At 32.8% G+C, this 26,963-nt stretch overlaps 1 protein-coding gene across 2 annotated transcripts in view; it reads left to right on the forward strand.

The window, feature by feature from the left end:
• Positions 1-26,963, forward strand: part of LOC108722563 (uncharacterized) — a 55,223-nt gene that overhangs the window by 932 nt on the left and 27,328 nt on the right. The window contains exons 2-8 of one of the 2 annotated variants that reach the window (XM_018447743.1): positions 14,015-14,281; positions 14,783-14,913; positions 15,172-15,724; positions 16,356-17,190; positions 18,215-18,292; positions 18,591-18,799; positions 18,993-19,228. In XM_018447743.1, coding sequence (XP_018303245.1) covers positions 14,015-14,281; positions 14,783-14,913; positions 15,172-15,724; positions 16,356-17,190; positions 18,215-18,292; positions 18,591-18,799; positions 18,993-19,228 — 2,309 coding nt within the window. Of the gene's footprint in view, positions 1-13,940; positions 14,282-14,782; positions 14,914-15,171; positions 15,725-16,355; positions 17,191-18,214; positions 18,293-18,590; positions 18,800-18,992; positions 19,229-26,963 lie in introns of those variants that run through there. The other variant, XM_018447742.1, reaches the window with a different exon arrangement.

Below are 26,963 nucleotides of genomic sequence, written 5' to 3' on the forward strand. Positions count from 1 at the left end.
ATATATATGTATAATATATATATATATAATATACATTTGTACCTATAATAGAAAATAATTATCATGAGAAGAAAATGGTTTTCTAAGAACAAGGAAAAGTCTTGACGAAACATGAGGAAACCACATTCTGACGCGTAAGTCATTTTATTTTCATGCTGGTCATGAACGGTTTAAAAACGAATTATCAAATTACTTGATAATTCACAAATAATCACAAAAAAGATCATTATCTTTTTTTTTTTTTCAGAACATTAATTCAAAGAAGTGTCACATGTTGTCTAATATAATGCACGTGTGATATTTATTTATTGATTTATTATTATTAATATCTTTTCTAAGATTTATCACATTCTTATTGCTCAATATATTTCATCTTTTCATTTATTTTCTTCACTTATCTGCCATTTATTTATTTCTTTATTCGCGTTTTAGCCATTTAAAGGAGATACAAATTATAGATTTTACAATTTATGTCATAAATTAAAGTAATTCTCATGTTGCAAATGTTTTCTTAACCATACAGGCATATCTTCAGTCATTAAGTTTCTTTTAAAATGTCATACAAAGCGGTATCTAAACATACAGTCACACAAAGCGGCATAAACATTTTTTATTGACATATGTAGATTTTGTATACTTATAAATTTTATTGCTTGCCGTTGAATTATGTGCCAAATTAGTTAGAAACCATATATACGCAATATGTAATTTGCATCATTCTTTATACAGCATTCTTTGCCACCTCACAAAGAAAATTTACTATTCATAAATTCAAAAAGACTGCATTTTACATAAAAATTTTATAAAACTTTAATTTTTTTTCTCTTAGATTATAAAAAGATATTAATAATTTCTATTTTTTTCTTGGTGTAACAATTTTAAAAGTATTAGAAAAAATTGAGAAAACTGCAGTAGAGTTTTATTTTTAAAGGTTTATATATGTATCTTAAAGTCTCTTTTTCATTCTTCAATCATAAGAAAAGATAATTCCTCTATAGAGATCGATACTCCAGTTTTGCACAATTTGACACAATTTTTAATTTACAGCTGAACTTCTTTGTCAGCTGAAATTAATCGGATCGTTTACGATTTCAATCTCTGTTTAGTCACGGCAAGCGCCTTATCAGCGGTATTTGCGTTATGTTGTACTTTCTACTTACCTGCTGCCCGCAGGAATAAAGTCTGATGAACGCAAATCAGCACGACTGTCGAATATCGTCAAATCGTCGAATCGTCGTCGCCGTCGTCGTCGTCGTTGTCGTCAGGAAGAAGTAAGACATTCACGAGAAACCTGTTTTGGTGTTATCCGGAGATTGCTCCGCTGCCAAGTAAAGTATCTTGTTCACTGACTGTCTCTCTCTCTCTCCCCCCCTCTCTTTCTCTGCTCTATTCGCTAGTAGATTATAAATGTATTTATTCTTCTTTGTACTTACCTGGATAGATACGAATAGTTATCTGCTACCAAGTTATAAAGTGATTTTGACTTAGAACTTTTATTAAACATATCTAGAAAGAGTATTACAAAATAATAGGAGTAAGAAGATCTTCTCTCAAATATATAGGAGAAATGTCTATATAAATGTTTGGTGAACAATTATTTCCTTTGTATAATACGAATCAATCTCTGAAATAAGTACCCACAAAAAAGTAAAAAATTGACTCTATTATCATTCTTTTATACACAAATTACGTTCATTGATCTATATAAAATTAAATTGTACATAATTGTGACCGTAAACGTTATTCAAATATTACATTCAAATATTTATGATCTTAAAAAGCTTGAAAAAAAGTGAATCTCCACATATCATGCATCTTTCTGTTACGGAAATGATCATATAGATTAAAAGAATAAATGATCATATAGATTGAAAGAATAAATTAGCAGAGTTGGGAAATAATGCGTTACTTATAACGCCGTTACTTTTGTCGTTACTTTTTTTTGTCTTTAATGGTAACGTCATTATATTTTTGCAGTAACGGTAACTTTTCAATCATTACTTTAATTTTTATTGGATGGGTCGGATTGGATCATATTTCGATATTGTTGGCGCTGAAAGATGTTTCGCTTTTGTGTACCTAGAAGTGTACTTCTAATTTCCCAAGTTTTTACATTTTCCATTATAGTTTAACACAGGTGAGAGATACGTCAAAATAATCTGAATAAAAAATGAAGGGAATTAAATGATCTTTCCAACGGCATCTTCGATTTTACGATCGGACTTTATTTATGCCTTATAGAGAGCAAAAACTGCAAATAAGTCCGATTTAGACCACTCTCCCCTATAGATCTTCAGTGCTAGAAGTGAAATACATTCTTAATAATGACATTACAGTTTAAAAATATTTAATTTAAATTCGGTAATTGTTGAGTTCAGCTCTCGATGATCGTTTCTGCCGGATTCGGTCGTTTTTTGTGCAAAAACGTGTCGAATAAGCCTAATTTTTATCAACAACATATATGAGGAAGCTAATTCAACAATTTCCCAAAAAGTAACGAAAAAGTAACGATTCGTTACTTTCTCAAGTAACGGTAACGCGTTATTTTTAAAACGAGTAACTAGTAACGGTAACGAGTTATTTTTAACAAAAAAGTAAATGTAACGGTAACGCGTTATTTTTTTAAGGTAACGTTCTCAACTCTGTAAATTAGTATTATTGCACTTTGTAAATTAGAATTATTTACGAATAATTTGAGAAAGAATAGAGATAATCTATAAACCCCCGTTAAAACATTCTATATGTAACTATATATGTACATATATAATATACATATTATATATATTAGATTTTTCAATTACTGAAGATGCATAAACTTAATAATTTTCGATATCTGAGTTTGATCGTTTTCTCGATGACATATAAAAAATTATTTTGTTACATATATATGTATACAAACACAACAATATGTAATATGTAATATATAATTATTATTAATAAATTACATATTATATTACAATTAAATATTACATTAAATTAGTATGTGAAAAGAGCTATAAATTGTTCTCTCAAGCATTTCGTAGAATTTCAACAGCAGATAATTTTCCTCTTAAGCGATTCTTCGTGGCGAGACGAGCATATAATTAGACACATTCTTGCATCTTCGACGTATACCGTCTAATGCCAGTCCGCCATGTAATTTGCTAATATTGCAGTGGGTTACACCTGCAATTTCGACCCTCACGTACGCTTACCACATCATATGTTTTCTTACAAGCCTTTAATTGTTTTAATATATCGAAAATTGCTACTTCGTGCCTTCGCTCGAAGGTGCATTGAATCGCGATCTTTTTGATAAATTCTCATTAACGACCCACGCTTCCGTTCTCGATCGTAGACCTCTATGCAATAAATAATAATAGAGAAAAACTATAAAATTATGAAATGATTAAAAATTAGTTAAATCTCAACATTAGTGTTAGTCAGCATTTCTACGAGCATCATTAATCGGTTCTTCTTCTCCTCAATCACAGCATTAGACTTTTCAACCGACAAAGTCGCGAAAGGAAAATCTCTCGAAGGAATTTCTCAACTCTCTCGTTTATGATTTGATATTAACCGGTGGAATTAATTTCCCCGTGTGCCTCTTGACTCTTTGCCTTTGTTTTAATTAAGTGACGAAGGAGCAGGTATACCTGCGCGATAACGAAGAAATCGGAGAAGATGGTGAGGCGATGTGTAAAGACACTGCGAGACCATATTAGTCACGTTTCTCGAAGACAAATCTCGTCATCTCTCTCTTACGCTTTATCATCTTTCGCTCTCTCGTCCTACTCGCTCTTTCTCCAATGTCAATGACTGCTCTCTTGGGGCTAGGCTGTGACCCCCCGTGTGAACGAGTCTCGTCTTTCTGTGTCTCGCTCAGCCGGAATGGTGCTTTCACACGAAGGTGAAAAGAGTGCACAATGTGTGTACCTGCATAATATTTGATGCGGTGCGCGTTATATCACGCAAATAATGAGTTATATTAGGCTGCGAATATCTCGACTCCTGGAAACACCATTGACAAGTACTCATTACGTGGTGCGATGTACCGGCACCTTACACACACATACACACAAGATATAATAAGCTCCCATAAATAAGGAGATTAACTTTTATCTTGAATCTATATAGAGTTATCGGATTTTCCGTACAAACTTTGATAGTATATTCTATGAGTTCGGAAATGATAAGGAAAAATGTCATGCAAACTTATAAGTCTTTGTAAGTGATTTATTAAAATGTAACAAAAATATAAAATGTGTCAAAAAACATTCAAAGTGTGTTCTGCGCGATTTCTGTGCTGTGAATTGAAATAAGAAAAAATATATATAAATACAAACCTTTAAACGCTTTGTTAAAAAATTTATTAACATGAGCACATAGCAATTTGAAGTGCTAACTAGATAAAAGTTTGACTGTTATAGGCATTAGACTCTTACTTGTTGTGTATTCATTGTATGATCTTAATAAATCGTTTATTATTGTTTAGGTAAAAGTATTTTTTGACACATTTTTTATATTTTTGTTATAACATTTTAATAAAGCACTTATAAAGACTTAAGTTTATATAAATTTTTTTTCTTAGAGTGAACACAGAAAACTATCAAAGTTTGTGCGAAAAATCTAGGGATATCCTGCATATATGGAGCTTGTCGTTAACCAAATAATATATATAATATAAAAATAAATGGAAGACGTAAATGAAGAGAAATAAACGACTTAAAGTTTATAGAAAGAATCAGGGAATTGATTGTGTATCTTGAAAAAGGATTTAAAAATTACAAAAATGAGCAAAGTCACAAAAATATTTATAATTTCATTGGTCAACACTTAGTGAATTTGCTCACTTTTATGATTTTCACTTCATTATACACTTTAGATATACACAAGATATACACAATTGACTTCCAAAATAGAGATAAAAGAAGGACAAAATAAAAGAAGGATAAAAAGCTAAATTAAGTATATTCATTATTTATAATATTTTATAATTTATTTATAATAATAAAAATACATAGGCTTAATTAAAAGTACAATTTTTATTATAAAAAATTATAATAAAATTTATTTGATATAACATTAAAAGCGTAGGCAGTTCCGATAATTGAGTGTCGGAACGCGGAAATTCGCGCGTTCGGTCGAATAGGCTCGTGGACGCGGGTTACTTGGAACCTTAAACCTTAAGGTTGAATAACGGTTCTTCCAGCGCGCATGCATACCTACCTACCTATACCTACCTATACCGTGATGTCTCTACGGAAGGATCGCCGCTGCGCGCCGCGCCGTCGCGATTTCTGTGCTGAGCGTCGCGAGCGATGCAGCGAAAAGTCCTGGCGAACGAAGGAATGAACGAACCTATTCCGCTTCGTCGCGAACGCAGCAGGGTCGACGCACCGAACGTGACGATATTTTGACGTTTCTGAAACGAACTCCACTGTCGCGAGACTCAACTCGACACGTGATTCGCGCTCGATTTGCAGTTGCGCAAGTTGGGCTGACTCGTGACGGTGTACAGTAAACGAAATATAGAGATGCAGCAGTTGAGAAAACAACTTTTGCTGAAATTATTCTGATAAAAAAGAGATATTTGTAAAGAGAGAAAAAATTTACACCGTTAAATATTAAAAGATCCAGTTGAAATTAATTTATTAAGTTGAATAAATTTCATCTCTTATTTTTTTATTTTGAACTTCTAATGCCCGTTTCCACCAATGTAGATTAACTTTGATCTCGGTTCAACTCTTTATCTTTTTCTAATCTTTAGAATTAGAAAAAGATGAAGAGTACACGGAGAGAATTTTCTTTTAAATTCTTAGAATTTAGCATGAAAATATGGTAGTTATGGTACAATACAATATTTTAAAGATTTTTACTATGCACTTCAGTAAAATTGATCTTACTTTAAAATTGATACTTATTTTATACCTAGCTTATTGTAGTTTTATTAATGAATGAGAGAGATTTACATTAAAATTCTTCGAAATACAATGTTGTCCCACGACTGTCATATTTTCAGGGTAAATTCTAAGAAAAAATTCTCTCCGTGTAGGTTGAACCGAGATTAAAGTTAATCTACATTGGTGGAAACAGGCATAAGTCGGATAAAATATACTATTTTAATACAAAACATGTAGTTAATAAAACATTCACACTTAATCAAGCTATTCCTATGATTAAATTGTTTTCAAAATAAACAACGTTTATATAACGTGCACTTAGTAAGTAATAAACTAAATAAATTAATACATTTCATGAGTTAAATTGTTTAACTCCATTGTTTTAGTTAAATTAATGATATATTTAATAGGAGCAGTGGCGACCTATAGGAATAATTAAAAGTAACTGAAATTAGATATAACGTGATAAATTTAATAAAATCTTCGTTTTCATAAATTTAAAAAAATCTTCGTTAGCTATATAATAGCTATATAATAAATGTATTAAAATATTTTCCTAAAAGAGTTGCATATATTAATAGTAGTAATATATATAAATATGTGCATAAAAGAGATATATTAGACGTTGTATATACATGCAAAGTGTAATTACTAATAATAGTAATGTTGTAAACTGTGCTATACATATTTTCTTTGAACTATACATTGTAATATTTTATTTCATCAATGTCAGATGTACAAAATTGCATAAAGATCAACTTCACATCTTCAATTTTTCTTGTTGATTTGTTTATCTCTTGTAACTAAATTAAAATAATGTGTTATATATCTAATGCTATACTATATATCTAATATAATTTTTATTGGCAATGCTTCTATACCGTCTTGTTTCTTCACTTATTTATTTCTTCTGAGCATGATTTAAATTTCTTTATCTCATGCATAATTCTGAATAAATAAAAGTGCTATCCCTTGCAATTGCGCAATTCGCCCTTTGAATTGCATAAAGCATTAACTTGATAAATAATCATAGCGTTTACGTGTCGACCGATTCAAAAGCTAATCACAACATTCCTGCGGTATTCCTGACAATTTAATGACGGGAAAGTTATTGTTCCACAAAAGACGAATGATACACTACGACAGTCGGTTCTTCTTATTTGAAGATAATTATTTTTCTTTATCCTTTTCCGCTCCACATTTTGTCGTGACGTGGACAAAAACACCTTCGTCATCCTCAAGACATGACATCCAGATATTGACCCCTGTGTGACCTGATTTCCTCTTTTCGCTTGAATTTCTAAGACGTCAGAGTATCATTTGAATAATTTAAGTGAAAAGGCCATAATTTAAAATGACAATAAAATAAGAGCTTATTACTAAAAAATTTTTTATTTTAATCTTTCTCTGATAGTTTTTTCTTCTTCTGTTATTCGAAGTTAAAAATTAACTATTCTTTCAATTAAAATATGATAGATACTGGATTCTTTTATTTATTTTCTTTTTCTTAAATTTATATTTTCTTACGCTTATCTTTTACGAAATTAATTTTATTAACGGAAAAGTCATAATTTTATGATGTTTTTCAGTTTCACATACACACGATATAATTATTTATGATAGTAATAAATATAACCCCTGAATTATTTCTATCTGAATATTTTATTGTAAATCAAATTTTTTTATTTCCTGAAGATATGTTTCTCATTGATGATTTTTTTACTTTCTGAACTTTATATTATTTATCTCTCTCTCTTTCTCTCTCTTTCTCTCTCTCTCCATCAATATTAATTAATTTAAAATTTTTAATGTTATACATTTTATCCTAAATTGTTTTATACCATTTTTAACATTTCTCGCTCTCAAGTGTTTGTCGCAGGCCCTTATGCTGCGCGAAACCACCCGCATGGAAACTCTTGATAATACTTTAACGACACACTGCGTCCCGACAAGTCTGATACATTTTACAACGCTTCCCGCAAATATAATCCTGCCTGCCATTTCACTAAATTAAAAATTATTTAGTTCACGTGATTTAGTATAAAAACGTTTTACATTTTATACCAATACTGATTATAAATACTTAGATATTCTTGCAGTCCATTGTTATTTATATGTACCTGACATGTTCAACCTGAGCAAACTTTTAATTTTGAACCGATTTTATAATTCAATTAATAAATTATTAATTCAAGAAATATACTTTTTCAAGATATCTTTATTATCAAACATTAAAAATATAAGACGCTACTAGACATATAAGATATTACTAAAAAAAAATCAATTGTACAAATTAATCAGAACATTTATGGATGATTTACTAAATTTAAAGTTATCTAGATTTTATAAATCGATATCATGATGAACATATCTGCGAACGAACAATCTATATGTAAATTGATATAATATATGTATTTACAAATACCGATATAATAAATTATCAGTTGAATTAGATAACCGAATGTGTGTCCACATTCGCATCGTGTACGGAAAGTTGTTATTTACGTTTCCTGACGCGTCGTTGAGAAACGTATCGATTAACATTAAACCCATTCTGATGATCGATGGAACGATATAAATATGTCCCCCACGCACCTTCCTCCGTAAATTATAAAGATATGCATATCATCTGCATGTTGCGATATCTGGGACGTAATTACTAGTTATTTGTCACAACTGAATCCGATACCTATGTATATATAATAATCACAATAATAATAATAACTTTATTGAAGTACAAATACTAAGAAAAATATGTATTAATAACAGGACAATAAGAAGGAAAAAAATGCATTTCAAAAGGTGAAGCATCAGCATATGCTGCTTTAAGGAGATTGTAAGGTAAATGCAATATGTTAAGAATTACTTGAAAAAATTACAGATTATTCTAAATTGCATTTAAAAGTAATACAAAAAAAAATAGAGACGACTTACCATCTGGATCAAAAGTTATTTCAATAAAAAGTAATATTTTTTTAAAATTTGTATTCTAATAGAAATGTATGAAAATGTATTATAAAATAATGATAAAAATCTCAATTTTTTTATATAAGTACTTTATGAATTCAAAAATATTTATGTAAAGTTATATATACATTGAGATGCAGACATTAATTGTTCAGTAAATAAACAAAATATTTATTTGTTATAAACCAATTAGTGAATCTCAATAAAACTTTGCATAAGTCATTTTTTAATACTTAAAATCTTTATATTAAAAAAATTTCAATTTTTGTTATTTAAAACATTTTTTGTTTATAACAATAAAACTAATAACAAATAAAATAAATAATCTATAAAAATGTGTTGCTCAATAAAAACAAAATGTTATGAACACAATTTTCAAATGTATGTAGTTTGTTTAAAGAGTTATGTGTTTTATGCCCTTATAACTTCCTTAAGTTTTTTGTATGCGTTCTCCAAACATTTGCATCAAAATTCGTTCATTTTGCATCTTAGAAAATTCTCAATATCGCACGTAAACGTTTCCGGTCGCGATGGAAACCAAGTGAAAAGGCCATGTTAGGCATCCGACGCGGTATAACCACGTCGTCTACCACGAGGCATTACTGTCGTCTAATGTACGTCCAGTCACGCCCCCGCTGGCTGGGGCCCGAAGAGCGACCGAGCGAGCCGTAGCGAAACGAGACGAAGTGTACCGAGGGGCCCCATCGGCGGGACCGAGCTCTCGCGAGGTGTTCTCGGCCGACTGGGTCGCGAAGCCGCGCGCGATCGCTCGCGTTACCCTTGCTGAAATAATCTGTCAATTACACGGGGGATGTGCTCAAATGCGTGTTCATTTTTTGGATCGATAAGTCGATGACAGGTCACAGGGTTCAGGCTATTTCGAAAGTGATCGCCGTATCCTCCTAGAAGTGGTTTAGGTACGTCTGAAACTCTAGCTGTCATCGAAACTAAAGTGGTTTCCAGCTTGAACATATTATGTGTAGTGTGATCGCGTCCAGTGGATGCGTCAAGTGAATAGTTTCATGGAAATTCGAATGTTAAATAATATAATTAAAACAAATGAGAAGATTCAGTAAAAATAACATCCGTCGTTTAATTTTTGTATATTTTTTGTTATTTTTATCCGATTGTGCCTCATGTATAAATAAATATCACTAAGGGTAAGCGTCTTCATGATCATGACAGTTTCCATATTTTTCAATTTCTTTCACATAATTATATTTATATTTAATATCATACTGGAACGTATTAAATATAGAGAACAATATTAAATATAGCTACGTAAAATACGTATTATCTATGGTATTTTTTTCTTTAATAAGAAATGAAATAGAATTTGATATAATGCGATTCAAATCTATTTCTTGAGAGAGAAAATTTATCAAATTGTGCAAGCTATAAATTATATTTTCAAAAACATGTATAAAATAAGATTCCATGCAGTCAATTTACAAGTTTTTCAAACATAAGATAAAATCATTCTATAATTACTTTTAAACACAAAAATTAAAACGAAAAAAATTTGTCTCGAATTAAACATGTTGGTGCTGGTATTATTGTTTGCAACCAGTATGGCTCATCTTTAGGCATATCTCGTTCTTTAGAAATGGCAGTGAACAACCGGATGTGCACGCCTATTCGCGTTTAAATATCGCATTAATGCAAAGTGCTCATATTTTATGCAATCAAACGCGTCTGCCCCTTTTCAACGAAGTTTAAATAGTGGAAAAAAAGTGCATTGATTACTATTCAATCTTTTGATCTTCTTAATTTTTTTATCTATTTTTCTTCACTTATTTCTTTATTGATAAAATATTTTAATTATATTCCAACCTACTCTTTTTTTATTTGTATTTGTAATATCTAAAAATAATCTAATTATATGTATGAAAAATATACTTTTCGATTTTTAATATTGATACTAAAATTATTGATAAGTCTAGATAACGTAAAATAGAATTGACTTACAGTTTCAAATCATAAATTATTCTTTTAACAATTGAAAAAGTCTATCCATATATTAGTCCTTTACTTTCTTTTTCTGAAATTAGTGTGAATCAAGTTATATCTCAAATAGTTAGGTAAACAAGGAATTTTTGAAAATTTATCAATTGTTGAAAGACGCGTTGCTCCCTTTGGCTCAATTGTTTGAGTTAAGTAGCAACGATGTTATTCAGACACATGCAGCAAGTAATTTCCTCGATCGCGATATCCAATCCTGTTCGAGACGTTGTCGCTACACCACCGGATGTGAGCGCAATGACTGTTCTCAAGTTTTGCTCGATTGTCAGAGACGGAAGTGCATGAACGGCCAGGTGCGTAGATGCATATGCGTTCACGCGATCGACGAAACGATCTTCCGTCTCCTACATCGTCTTCATCGTGCGTTTTATCATACATCTCCTTTTTAACGAATAGAGTTCAACTCCATCGGGTGTCTTTTGTTGTCAAATTGAATTTCTCAGCGCGTTGATGCAAGTTGTCAATTGTTTGCCGTAAAATTATTCATGAAGATTCGCGCGTATCTGCGACGGCAAAGTAGTAACTTGCATCGCCGAGTATGGAAATTTTCTTCCTGGGCCGGATAGCTGGCAACGCTTATTGGTATTCTACTCCTTTGCTAGTCTATCGCTATTCTCTTGCACGATTCATTGTTCATACCTGATCCGATGTGGAGACTGAGACAGAGAAGGAAGAAGTAATAAAATCAGAGAGAAAGAGAAAGAGGGAAAATGAGAAGGAGAGGGAGTAGGTAAAGCAGACTGCATTTCATTATTGCAACACACGTAAAATCGCGAAGTATTAGGTGAATAAATTCAAGAATTATTTTATACGTAAGATAAATGTCGTAATACTTGCACATCTGTTAAAGAATAATTGATAACAATAAATTCGTAAAGATTAAGATAAATGAAAAATTAAGATAAATGAAAGATTAAGAAGCATACAGGGAAAGATTAAAAGCGTCCAGACATTGTATCGTAATAGCATTATGGAATTAAGCGCCATGCTTTGTCGATCGATGTGACTTAGCAATCGGTTGCATTAACGTAATTTTTCCTCGAGTGCCCAACGAATGGGAATCGTGCGCGTACTCGGTGAAACACCCACGAGACACGGTTGCGAGCGTTGTTGGCACCGAGCAACGAGATGTAGCAATCTTTCGCGCATGGTATGTTGAATCTTTTTATAACAAAAAGAGCCTAGATACGACCATCCGTGAGTCACTTCGTCGTCGGCATGGCAATCAGTCGACATAGTATTCCGTCGTCGGAATAAGACTCTTTTTTTATGCATCCTATGGCGATTTATCATCCGGTCGATTAAACGGTCGTTGAAAACCCATTTCAGGAAGAGACAAATTGTCCTTGTGATTTAATATGATCATTCAGTACATAATAAACGTTTAGTAAAGGAAATAGTTATTGCCAGTGACGTCTGCAGTGTTAAACTTCATTAGAAGGATACGAAAATACCTTGAGGTTTAATTCATCATTGCAATTACAACTGGTAAGATTTTGTAATGTTACGAAAAACAGTCAAGTAGATGTATTCGTAGAGATTAAATAAAATTAGCAATTATTAATTGCATAATTGCGGTCGTCAGCTGCGTGACATTTGAAGTAAATGTCTGTCTGATTATATATAACGTTATAAATAAACGTGCATAGATTTGGTTCTCGTCCATAACATTCAACATGTTGCTTATTCATGTAATTAATTAACCATTAATTAATTATAGGTGTACAAAGATGTCAAATGAACTGTATAAATTTTTGTATTGATTCGATAAGCATTTCTTGAATGTTCATATATGAAAGGTATTTTTAATCTTTGCTGCTTTTTAACTTTTTTCATGATTTTTAAATCTTAATCTACAAAAATATATTTAAGGATGTATCAGATATAGAGTTTTTCCTCTGCAAAAGATTGGAATTGGAAATTTACATTCGATATAAAAATAAATATTGTAAATATATGAAACAGTTCAATGAGATCAATATTCAACAATACAATTTTATAGTTTAAATGCATGACAATTTTTTTCATATCTTAATTATTTTTTACAAACATATCTTCTTATTGAAATAACTTTTGATCCGGGTTCTAAACAGCTGCCAAACTTTTTGTATTCCTACTTTCAAATATAGTATAGAAAAATCTGTAATTCTTTCATAATGTTTTTATTTTATTAAAAAATACATGTGATACATCCTTAAGAGACAGAATGAAGCGATCGAAGTCGATTGTTCTCGGGGGCTGATCGCGAGCGTGCACATATTTCGCGCGTGTATGATGGGAGTAAAAAAATTGCTAATACCGTAATTAACAACGTGCTTATTCGCGCTTGACAAGGAAGAAAATCAGGCGGCGCGCAATTTTTGCGACCACTCGAGTGTGATGAAACGGTTGTTTATGGATAGAGGAGAACACGGCGCGTCACGTGTGTCAGTTACGTGAGTAAGCTTGGCCATTAAGTCGCGCGCCACGACGATGGCGATCGAGATATATCCGCTGCTCATAAACTCATTCGCGTTTCTGCCGTTTGATGAATAATCGTGTACGCTGATGGTAAAAATATGTATATATGTGCAATGAACGACGCGAGCGGCCGTTAATTACCCGCACTCTCAACTGGGAGCAAACAATAATTAAGCGTAACTACGTGTACCGGCGATAAAATCACGCGTCGCACTTGGCCGCGTAAAATCCGACGCTCGAGGGAATAGTTTAACGCTTGAATAGCATTTCGGGCATTTCGTATCGAGAGACTTACCTATATTGCCTGACATATCGCTAATGAAATGAAAACAACGTAAAACAATTATCAAGTGCAGCTGAAGAAATGAGACCTGTTCTTTTTGGCTGAACTTTCGTACCAGTTCATCTTTTTTCCTTTTCTCTCCAGGAGGAAAAAAGAGGAAGAAAAATGAATTGGTGCAAAAGTTCAGCCAAAAAGAACAGACCTATGATATCTTTATTTAGCGCAACAATTGCGCGCGTTACTTGAATATTTTCTTCAAAAGGCTCTTTCAGCTGAGTTTTTATTCATGAGTCTGCTCTACCACGATCGCGAGGTTCTCCGCGAAGATGCGAAGTTCGGCGCAACAAGTCGATGATCGAAGGTACCTCGGGATCTCCTGCATCCGGCTTTGTGTTTGCAGGAGGCTGAAGGCTGATCTACAATACCTGAGAAGAAGGGGACTATTCAAGGCGTCCGGCGGCGGCGGCGGCGGCGGCGGCGGCGAACTATCGCATCAAGGACGCAAATGTGCACGATGCGGTGCGTCGTTCGGTAGATTTTACAATATTGGCACAACTTGTACGCGTTGCAGATACCGCGTGTGCCGGCAATGTCGCATTGAAATCAGGAATCACGCAGGAGGTAACAAAGAAGTCGAGTGGTTCTGCAACGTTTGCTACAAGATTGCGTAAGTGTCTCACTTGAAATTTCCCAAACTCAGCTTTTCTTTGCGAGCAATTTTTGCGAAAGATCAAACATTAAATATCAATTTTATTATTTAATATTAGTTTTATATTTAATAATAATTGTTTATTATTTAATAATAATTATAGTAAAAAGATATGTTGCATTTATAATATGTATGCAATATACAAGAAAAATATGATTAGAATATTTTAGTAAAAATACGACAGTTAAATATGTCTCCAAAATAAAAAATAAAATCTCGTTGATTTTTGTATATTATTTCATAGAATTTCTTGCTAAATTTTAAAAATAGCTAACTAATGCAAATAGAATAAAATTATACGGAGGCAAAATAACAAGCAAATGAAATATGTGAAACTTTAGTAATGTCACAAATTCCAGTTAAAATAGAGGATACGTCTTTTCCGCATCGCGCGATTCTTTGTTTTCCGCACGTTTCTTCATGTGCGCTCATATAGTTTCAAACCCGTTCAATTTGCAGAGAATTACACGTCGTTACCGATAAGTGGATGCACGAAAGTTCGATTTCCAGCAAATCTATCAGCGAGAAAACAGCACATATTCCAGTGGACATATTGAATCGCAGCATCCGACGAGCTTGGACAATTAATGGTGCGTTCCAATATGTGTGTGTATATATAATTAATCTTCCGTCGATGACTCGGTAGAAAGTACGAAGAAAAAGAAAATTCGTCTTTAACAGACAGCGAAAGCTATTAGAGAAATATTAAAGAACATTAATTAATGTTACAATTATAGTAATTTTCATGTTGATTTCCTACTCATTTCCTCATCGAGTCATGATTGCTTCCGCTTCATTCTGTATGACAGCGAATTTACACAATAAATAATGAATTATTTTCTTTAAAGGTCCTCCAACACGTTGGTTAGCTGCGAGAAAGTCTCCAGAATTGCGAATATATCGCAGTCTACCATCTCGCCATCAGGATTATCAAGATCCATTAGAGGATTCGAGCTTCGATGACAGAACATTATTGAAGCTTGAGAATTTGCGAGAGGGCAGTTTGAACGTGAAGGACTGCGTCGAAGATGCTGCTGACAGTTGCAGAGATACGATTGAAGCGATCGAGAAGAGCACATCGATTAACGAACGAACAAAACGAGAGAAATCAATCGTTAAAGAGGAGGAAGTGCCATCACTGGATATTATAAGATTTAATAAGAGAAGCGAGCGCTCAGGTAAAGAACAGGAGGATCCTATGCAGGAGCAGAGCACACCGAGAATATCACTTATAAAACCGCCAAGAATCCTCGCGAAGTTTATATCTCCAGACACGAAATCGAGTCCGACGAAGCATGGCGAGAGGAAATCAAATATTCCCATTTTTAAAAGGAGCTCCAAGGAATTCGAAGATATCCGGAGCCCACAAGAGTCACCCAAGCGATCGCTTATTCCTCAAAGGTATCACTTCTCTCTTTCTTTTTATAAGTAATAAACGTGACTCCAATTTTATCAATGAATTATTTTAAAATGAATATCATATCTCTCTCTCTCTCTCTCTCTTTCTTTCTTTCTTTTTCTTTTCTCTGTGATAGATAGGCCTAGACAAAAGTGACGCACAGGTCTAGAGATAGTTCTGTAACATTTTCTCGTATCTGTCGTCGTTTCCGAGATAACGGTACTTTCGTCTAGACCAGTGCGTCACTTTTGTCTATGTCTGTCTATCGCAGAGGAGAGAGAGGAGGGGGGGAGATGCGAGGGAGGGGGAGCGAGAAAGAGAGAGGGAGAGAGAGAGAGAGAGAGAGAGAGAGAGAGAGAGAGAGAGAGAGAGAGAGAGAGAGCAAACTAACACGTTTCTCGAACGCAGCACAGTATCGAAAATCATGTCTTTGAATTCATGATAGCAATAGATGTAAAACTATTAATTATTAATTGTAAACAAACGATATATATATATTTTTTTTTATTAATATAAATAATTAAATAATTAAGTACATATTTATTTTTTATTTTTAATAATATATTTATATATATTATACATATTTATTATTACAAATATACTAATACTAATCTATATTATATTATCCTGTAGATATAGAGGAAGCACTGATGATCTGCGTCGCAGTCGCGAGGATATAAGCGTGCCGAGCTTGATTCCAAAACTGTTATCCTCTCGCAGTAAGGAGGAGCGATTGAAGCGGCAAGACAGCAAGGACGACATCCGTCCTTTATCGAGATCTGCGCGAAAGGATTTCAAGGAAGAGAGCAAGTCCCCGTCGCTTGCCATTTCACAAACGTCCACCAACAAGGACGAAGTCTATAAGTCGGGAATAAGGATCTTTCGCCGTGAAAATAGTCGCGAGGACGTGGGCAGGGACAGCGCGAATTCGATCAAGGAATCCGCGAAAGGAAAGCAGCAGGAGAAGCAAGAAAGAACGGAGGTTGTGGGCGGTGTGGCAAAATTGAAAGCCGACGAGCCGAACAGAACGAGGTGCGAGGACGGCAAGGACAACGCCAACGACGCCGAAAGATCGTCATCGGGAAGAGAGGAGACACATGCCTCGATCGAACCGAACTCAACAGTACTGGACGCGCAATCAGACGAGAAGGTTGATACGAAACATCAGGACGCGAGAATGATTGGCATGATCATCGTGGAAAACAGGACACAGGACGAGCGGATGCGGGAACAGGACACAATGGTCTTGGGCAACGAGGCAATAGACGAGAAGCATTTGCTAGCGACCCGAGAATCGATCGAATCCGTCACGGAAAACCAAGAACAGGATAACAACGAAAAGGAGACACGGGATGCCATCGAACAGTTATTGGATATCGGCAATGACGATGACGTCATTGGAATCACCAATGAAAGAAAGGGCTCACTGGAGATCGGTTATGGAAAGAGGCCGGACGAGTTCCAAGTGGTCAGTGAATATGCTTGTGTATTGTTTGTGACATGTGGGCGCGATACACGCGGGCGTATCCGCGCGCGCGTGTGTGGAGGTGTTATCGACATCCTTTGCGAAATATAAGCCTTTTCTGTTGAGAATTAAATATATTCGTGATATTTCACTTTTCACTTTCACTTTCATTAATTATGATATTAAAAACTATTATGTAATAAGAAAAATTTGCGTATTTAATACTTACGGTAGAAAAATATTATTAGAACATTCTTATACAGGGTGTTAAAAAATATTCAACATTTATACGATAGATAGTACACACCAGTACTTACTCGGGATCTATCAATACATGTAATTTGAAAACAAAATTCTAACAATTACCAATTTTACTATCTACATTCTACCATATAATTGTTGAATGGTTGTTTTTTAATACTCTGTATATTTTTATCAATCATTATTTTCACATAAATAATTTTTTTGTCAAGTTATATTAAATCGAACCCTTTTTTTACATACAAAATTTTAACTTTTCTTTAAAATTTATTATACTTTATTAAATAAATTTTTTAGACAAGGGGTTTTCAAAATATATATTTTACTTTTTTTTCTACTTAATTTTTTTTTTAAATAGCAGCTAATTCCAAGTGTACAAAGTATAGAAAATAAAGAATAAAATCACTATTATTCTGTTGCTTATATAAGAAATGACGAAATAATATTATAACTGTTTCTTGGAAAGCGGCAGGAAAGTCTTATTGGCTACGTTTATACCGTGCATTTAGACGCGGCCTATACAATAGATGTCCTTATTTATCCTGTATATTAAACAAAGACACCTATCGTATAGGTCGTGGACTAAGCGCACGGTGTAAACGTAGCCAATGAAAGTGCTGATTAAATATTTATGAACCACCTATAAAAAGAGAGAAAGCATCTACATGCGTTTGATTTTATTATTTATAGTATTTATGACTATCGAATTACTTAATATATCGCTTCTAACTACGATATTATTGTGTATATATTATTCCTTAAGCAGGTGCGACGAAAGTTCTCCAAAGAAGAATTCTCAAATCCGGATGACACTGACGATGCTCCGAATAAGCGTTGTTCAAGTGTAAGATAATTGCATACAAATTTAACATTAATCGCAATAAATTCTACTTAGTTTACGTTTCGAAGAATTTGTAGTAATACATTTATCGATATTTTTAATTGTAACAATAATAATAATTGGTACACATTTAGAATTTTTTTAATTTTGAAACATTAATCAATAATTAAATTGTATTAAAATCAAATTATAAATTTCGGATTAATTACATATATTTTATATTACTATTATTATATTACTGTACACTTGGTAGTCTGAAAGTTTTACAAAAAATCTAACTGAATTCTCATTTTATTAACAGCATCTATCGCCAGAAGCCAGTCCACTGAGTACAAGATCATCGAGATATAGTCCTCGGGAGAGCGAGAGCGAACCTACTCCTGCATTGCCGCGTAAAACCGGTGGAGATTCCTGTTCCGCCTCCCAGAGGATACGCGACGCTATTACGAGGACCAGGAGAGAGTCCAACAGTAGCACAAGATACGAAAGTAGCGGCAGCGAGGGTGTTAGGTGTGTTATTCATGCACTTTGGTGATATTAAGTGTCTTTAATGTTACAAAAAAAAAGTATATTGGTGTGTGTACATTTTTCTTTCGATTTTAAAGCAAAAAATTATATTAATTTTGTGAAAGCAAAATTATATTTAGATGCAAAAAATCTCCGAAATCAGACATTGTAGTTTTACTTTATGTTTACCATGTAGATTAAGCGAGACCGGTTTGCACGGATATGCAGAATTGGCAAGGAAAGTAAAGTTCTTCGGAGGAAACGGCAATGGTTCGGTTTCGTCGACAATCGGCGGCGATGAAGTTGTGCAACGTGACAGTGCAACCAGCGCAGGCGAGGATGAAATAAACGAAGATGGTCACGATAGAACAGGCCCAATTCCTTCGCAAGGAAGGACGATGCTGCGACGAAGAAGACAGTTCGATGCTCAAGGTAATTACAATTGTAATACAATTATATAATTATTAAAATATACATATAATTTTCCTAATTATATAATTAAAACAATAATTTTAATGTATTAAACATTTGTTGTTTAAACAATTACATATTTAAATGGATTAGAGATTGAAGAAAATTAACTAACACTCGTTCTTAGAATCGTTTAATTATACAAATTTTCTTCGTTGTTAATTGAAAGTTTTAGTTTTGTTTGTTTTCTCTAAGTTATTTACATTTTCAAAAGGCGTAACCGTAATTAATAATAACGAACAGTGCAATTATCGTATGGTAACTAAGTATCGTTTCGCTTTCGTGACTGTCTAGCTGCATATTGACCATCGATAATTGTCATAATTGCTCAATCGCGTACTCACGCGACTCTCAATTAAACTCTCGATGTATGTTTTCATTCTTTTTGCAATAATCGCTCGTAATTGAAAAATTGTGAGATTTTTCCTTTGTTAATAAGTTTACAAAAAATAAATTTTCCTTGATTCTTAAACTTGAACTCATTTTACGATATACAGCAGCTGTCTAGATTAATTAATATATAGATTAATTAATATTAATAAAATTATCGTAATATGAGATTAATTTCTCATTCGGGTAAAATTCTTATTTAAATTTTTGATTATTAAATTTGTAGGCACATAGAAATACTTCTTTTCTCAGTCACATTCATATACTTTACTATCTATAATATTCTATTCACTAAACAGATATCGCAATATATCTACATATATAAAGAATATATAGCCACTCGTAATTATAAGCTCATTGATTATCGAAACCCCTGGGTAATGTTCTAGTTCGAAAGCGGCTAGTATTCTCTGAGAAAACCGTGCGAATCCACTGATGTCTCGAGAGTTGAAAACACGTTTAAATCGTGAGAATAAATTCATTTTCGGCTCAATATTGCCTGAGTGTTTTGCAATAGTAAAATCATATCCAACTGAAATTACGTAGAAAGTATGGAATATAATGATTCATAAAATTGTACCGTAATTAACGCAGCATCGTGAACAGGTTAACAAAAGCAAAATGATATCTATTAACGAGACAAAAATAATTAATATGATAAACGTTCTTAACCGAAAAAACGTTCTTATTGATTTTTATCGCTTATTTTAAAAAAGTTTTGCTGGTTGATCTTATATTCTCAACTGTTATCTCGAATCTCAATAATGTTTCGGAAAATGCCAGTAGTTTTCGCTTGATATTATATCAATCTTTTCCCTTCATTTCCGACGAAATTTTCATTTCGTTTCCGATAAGCATCGCATTTCAAGCAGGAACATTAAAAGAGCAATTATTCTTAATCTCGTATTTCGTCAGCCGCGAGAGATTCAATAGAATGTGAGAAAGGAATGCATTCAAAGTTTAATAATACATAAAATGCTTGACATGCATATTCCGAATTAATGTCAGTCTTCATAATCCAAATACGCCTGTGATTTTGCGCGATATCGATTGTAAAATCCGAGTCGAGCGCAAATCAAATGACTCACTCACGGATCGATCGTTTCATTTTGTAAGACTCGCTTCGTGATTTATTTTGAAGTGTGTTCCTTCTGCAAACATGAAGTTATTAAGAATACTCCAATTGTCAATCACATTTCTATTGTCGATGTACTTTCTCATTTTCTACGCCGGAATTGTCGTGATTTTGTATTTGCTATTGACGAGAAGTGATTAGTAACCGACATCATCAAAATGTGACGAAGAAACAAAAAATAGACAAAAGGTATGCTTAACTTGTTTATATAAAATATATAAAGTTTATATAAAGTAGGCCTAGCAAACTATCGTAAATTAAAACTCAAATGTTTCATTTATTCAAGGTATAGCAAGTCTCACTTTAGCCATATTCCTCAACCTCGTCCGACACCCATACCCTTTCCGCTAATTCGTTCATTGTTATCTTCTCTGCATCGTTACATGTTAAATTGATGGCAGCTTATTATCGCCACGTTTTAAGCCATAGTTTGCTCATGAATATCAAGGTTCTCGTCCCAGATTCCGAATAAAACTCTTATCTGCTCATCTCTACCGTCCATTCTTGCCCGAGTATGATCGTTTTAGCACGGAATCATCCGTACGTGGCGCGACGGCGAGCGAAGCGGGCGGTGGGCAGCAGGTGAGGCGAAGCGAAGCGGGGCCCAGGGAAACAGCATAGGAATAATAGTGTAACAACGTTCCCTGCTGGCACTGTATAGTCCGCTCACCTGCGACGCGAATATACGGGGTGTCGCAGAATCACCGCTTGATGAGCGATGAATAACAAAACGCGCGGACATGACGTGATAATTGCGTGAATTCGCCGGATTATAAAAAAAAAGCCACGACTTCCGTTACTCCTATCTCAAGCACCTTTTTTTGAAATACACGGTTACATTTGAATCGGTATCAAAGATAAGAAAAAAAAATACAATAAATATTTTAATAAATTTTTTTAATGAATTACTGTAAAAATCGCTAATGAATTACTCTATAGAAAATTACTCTATAGAATCGTAATATACTCCAAAAATATATTAATAAGATTCTTATATTTAAAACTGTCTTAAGGATGTGTATATAGTCTCTGTCAAGAGTTAATTGGAAATTTACCTTCCATATAAAAATAAATGTTATACACATATATATGAAACAGTTCAATAATATATCATTATTTATATTTAACAATTATACAGTTTTATAGTTTAAATGAATTTTTTTCATTTTATCTTATTTTTTAAAAACATGTACACTTCTTATTGAAATAAATTTTGATGTAGGTTCTAAATCGCCGCTAAATGTTTTGTATTACTTTCAAATACAGTATAGATAAATCTGTAATTTTTTCGATATTTTTTCGACATTTTGTTAAAAAGTACGTATAATACCTACATTCTTAAATATAATTTTAAGATGTCATAAGTCAATCACACAGCCGTATTAGCATTTTAAAAGGTTACTTAAGATTTAAGAAGATGGTTTTAAAATAAGAAAACCGACTATAAATACCGATCTAAGATCTCTAAGTTTTTGTTCACGGAAAAGATATCTTCACCGTCTTTGATCATTGAAATAAGTTTTTTTTAAGTTAAAATAGATTTGCAAGCAGGAAAAAGGACACGAAAGATAGCGAATTGCTTTATTGAGTTAGTCACCCGATATAGCACGATGCAATGCACTATAGCGTCGGGATACTATAGGCGTTGTAGTAAGGTAGTGACCGACGCTGCGCGGGATTCAGGTGTGCCCCTTGGCGTAGACGCTCTCAGTTTAGCGGCGGTAGCCCACGCGAATCCCTCGCCTCACCTTTTTCGAGTTGGCGTGGTGACCAAAGCCGCCTTTATTTCGCGACAAGAAAAGAGAATTGAAGAATTCAATCCCCCGTGTTGCCGGTCTCTGATTTTTTTCTCGACGTTTGAAAGTGGCAGCCGAACGTTTTGAGCTTTCTCAAGCCAATTTTCATATATTCTCGGATGATCAATGAAAGAAACAATATAATTCGATAAAAAAGTTGAGAAGGTACATGTATCTTCGTTAACATGTAAAAATGAGTTTTTTTAATAGAAGAAAGTATTTCTTAAAAAGAAATATGTGGTCGCATTTTATTCCAAAATAATGATCGACAAAACATTTTCTACGTAACTTTTTTTTTCATGCATTTCAGAATTATATTTTTAACACAATTCTGAATTACGTATACAGTCTCTTCTCGTGCTGTGAAAGACATCAGTGATAACAATTCTAAGTTCTTTGAAAATCTCTTGGAGATTTTTTTTTAATCTTTCTTGACAAAAATTTTTTAAAAGTTTTACAAAGTGTGTAATTTTATATATCTCCAAATGTATGTGGCTTTATGTACATGCAATGACAGTTAAACCATTCGAGGACGATGAAAAGACCAGAAAAATCTAACAAGGTAGAACTCCAAGTTGTTTGCTAAGGCTTCACTGCGGTCATATTTCGGTGCACTGACTGACATCGTCGAAAGTCTTCAATAGAACGTTTTGCAAAGTTTTTGAGAGAGTCAGAGAATATTTTATTTGACGATTTTGGTGCCGACCACTTTTTCACGAACAGTCACCGCACGATCACGCTTCACTTTAAATGTTCGTGAAAAAAAATCGATCATAAATCGGTATTCATAGTCCATTCCTATTTCAATATCGCCTTAAGTAATGTCTTAAAATGATAATATGGCTTTGTGATTGGTTTATGACATTTGAAAACTATACTAAAATGGTTTTAAATATGTATAAGAACTGATTATGAGTATCAGCTATAAACTTTCTATTATGATATTTAATTTTGCGAAAAACTAGTTAAGATTAGATAAGATTAAATCGAAATTGAAATAATCATTTCAGATTCATGAATATAAATTTCAATATTTCGATTATGAAGAAATAATTATAAATAAATATATTTTATGCAAAGCAATTAATTATAACAATGAGTAATAATAACAAGGCTATAGGATTGTCACTGGATGTATTTGCGAAATTGTCTAATATTAATACATAAACCGCTTTATTATATCAGATTGACAACCTGTATGTTTCGGCCCATGTTGGGGCCATCCTCAGCAGAATTGATGTCAATAACAATAGTAGATAAAACGCTACATGTTATGTGGTGATGTCTGTAACGAGGTAAAGAGTCTTCCTTGACAAAGATCGTTAACCAATGCAGTTCATAGGCTGGGTGGTAACAATTAATTATATATATAATATTATGTTAAGAAGTCTATTGTACTAACAATTTGGTGGTTTCTTTTTATCGCTTGCTATTCTCAGAGTTATAATTAATGAAATATATACTACAAATATGAATACAATTGCAAACAGAGGAAATTTCAAAAATTTAATCGATTTTATGTCGATGCTTTTTAATAATTATAAAAGATAAAATATAGTTCTTGCAAAGTTGGAAAAAGATTTTATTCTACTGCTTAGTATTACAGTAATCCCATTTTATGTCTTTAACGATAAGCTAAATATAATTTCATATTTAAAGTGGATCACATGATATAAATTATAGACTTACCTCAGGTTAGCACTAATAATTGTAGACTTCAACACAAGTATGAAGTAAGTCCATAATTTGCAAGGTTTATATAGATGCATATTCAAAGTAGATCTTACGAATTACGGATTTATCTAACTCTAGAGTTGACAATTGCAAGCTTTAGCATAAAAATGAGGTCTCTTTCAAACCATATATATATATATATACATATACACATATATATATGTGTGAGTGTGTGTGTGTGTGTGTGTATATATATACAGGGTGTCTCACAACTACCGCATTTCCTCTTAAGAACATATTCTTGAGGTAATTTGGAGAGGAAAATCCTAATACGAAAATGTCGAACTACAATAATTTTTTGAATTATAAGCTAACTTTCAATGCTTATAAGTAAAAAATCATTTTACTTTTGTAGTCTTTATTATTATTTCTGAATTCTTTTGAATATTCTAAGACGAAAATCCTAATATGAAAATATCGAGGCTGTAATAGTTTTCGAATTACACACTATCTTTAACCAATTGTAATTCAAAAATTATTGTATCCTCAACATTTTTGTATTAGAATTTTCGTCTCAAAATTACCTCAAGAATACATTCTTAAGAGGAAATGCGGTAGTTGTGAGACATTCTGTATATGTAATCGATTTTAAATTTTATTTTTGATATGTATACTTCATAAAAAAATTATGGATCTATTTTAATATTTTTTTGTCTATTCAATTTTCGTCCACACATGTTAAATACTTAAATTCGCATTTTCTATCATTCTTATTTCACATAAATTAGAATTCGGAAATCTCTCTTTCATTTGATCTACCTCTTTCATCTTTGTTTCAGTTTTCTTCTCATATCTCTCTCTCTCTCTCTCTCTCTTTCTCTCTCTCTTTCTCTCTCGCAACGCCATTCACGAGAAGTCAGGAAGGTACGGTGGTAATAGCGTGAGGGGCCCTCGCGGAAAAATCATATACCTACACGGTCAGAAACGACGGGCCTCTCTCGTGCCATTGACCAGGTAATTCAACGACGCGTAAAAAGCAGGCATATAAACGCACCAACAGAGCACAGACCCTAATTCTTCTCTTTCGTGCCCCATTCACGATAAACCGTCACGACATTTGACCGTGCCCTATTTTTTCTTATCGTACATGGACACGAGAAGTACATAATTCAGAACAAACGAATAATGAAACTGAGAATTTTAATTAGAACAAAGAAAGAAAGAAAAAGATCTCGAAAAAATCTAATTTAAGAAATAGATAATGAAGGAACTGAGAAATTAAAAAGTTAGTGAAATAGTGTTAGTACTTTATCTCATTGTTAGGACAAAATCTGTACTATATTATAAATAAAAAATCGATATTATTCTCTTTCATCGAGAGAGGAAAATCTGGAACCGAGAAAAGGTATTTTAGAAACATTTTTGCGGGGATCATCCAAGTTTTTCGCGAAGAAGCACCGTCGGGATTTCACAATCGTTTACAGAGGCAGTTATGAAGCAGATTCGCGCGCTCGCGAAGGATGTAATTTATATCGCGCACGTAGTAGCACAGTAAAGAGGTACTGAGGGGAACACATAGAACTAAGGCGGTATAACGTAACCAAGGCGATATTTAGCCGTTCCGCTGGCGGATCGCGGGCTAAAAACGCATTGTGTTTCGAACTGTACAATAGATATAAATCCGATCTTCCTACGTATGTCGCTGACGCACGCGTGAGCAAAGTCACAAAATACAGAGTTTTTCACGCACGCGATGTATTACGCTTATTATCATACCACTTTCCTGTCATTATTATTACTTCGCGAATAGTCAAGTATATTTTTTCTTCTTTTATGCATCGACATATTGTATCATCTTCAATTTAAAAAAAATAAAAAATTAATATTGATTAAACAAATAATCTTGAAAAGAAGATGTTTCCAATTATCGATTTTAGCAAGTTACATTGTTAGTATTCTGTGTGCTTGGTAATTACAATATTATATGTATGTATATATCCATTATATTAAATGATGTTATAATAAAATAAAAATTAAATTTTTTAATGAGTGTGTGTATATACAGGGTGTTCCAAAAGTAACCATAAATCTTTCGCACAGGAGCAGAATGGAGAAGGAAAGTCCTCTACCATTTTGCAATTTTTGCAATAGTTAACAAGATATTAATTGCTAAAAATTGCGAAAATTGGTCTTCAATAATTTTTTACTCAAATACTATCAACTTTATAGAAAAACTGTAAGAGACAAAAATTATTTATTTTCTTCTCATAGAGCTCTAAGAATTTTTTCAGAATTTTTTTATTAATTTTTTAGTACTGCATTTTCTTATTTTTACCAACATGAGAAAATACGGTATTAAACAATTTTTTTAAAATTCTGAAAAAATTCTCAGAACTTTATAAGAAGAAAATAAATAATTTTCGCCTTTTATACAGTTTTTCTGTAAAATTGATAATATTTGAGTTAAAAATTATTAAAGAACAATTTTCGGCTATTTTTAGCAATTAATATCTTGTTAACTATTGCGAAAATTGAAAAATGGTAGAGAATTTTTCTTTTCAGTTTAGTCCATTCTGCTCCTGTGCGAAAGATTTATCGTTACTTTTGGAACACTCTGTGTAATAAAACAAAATATATACAAAGTATATTATAAAATATTAAAATTTTAGAGAAATTATGTGTACATATATATATATATATA

This window comes from Mycetomoellerius zeteki, unplaced genomic scaffold (assembly GCF_001594055.1).
Source record: "Mycetomoellerius zeteki isolate Tzet28-1 unplaced genomic scaffold, Tzet1.0 scaffold210, whole genome shotgun sequence".
Classification (NCBI taxonomy): Eukaryota; Metazoa; Arthropoda; class Insecta; order Hymenoptera; family Formicidae; genus Mycetomoellerius; species Mycetomoellerius zeteki.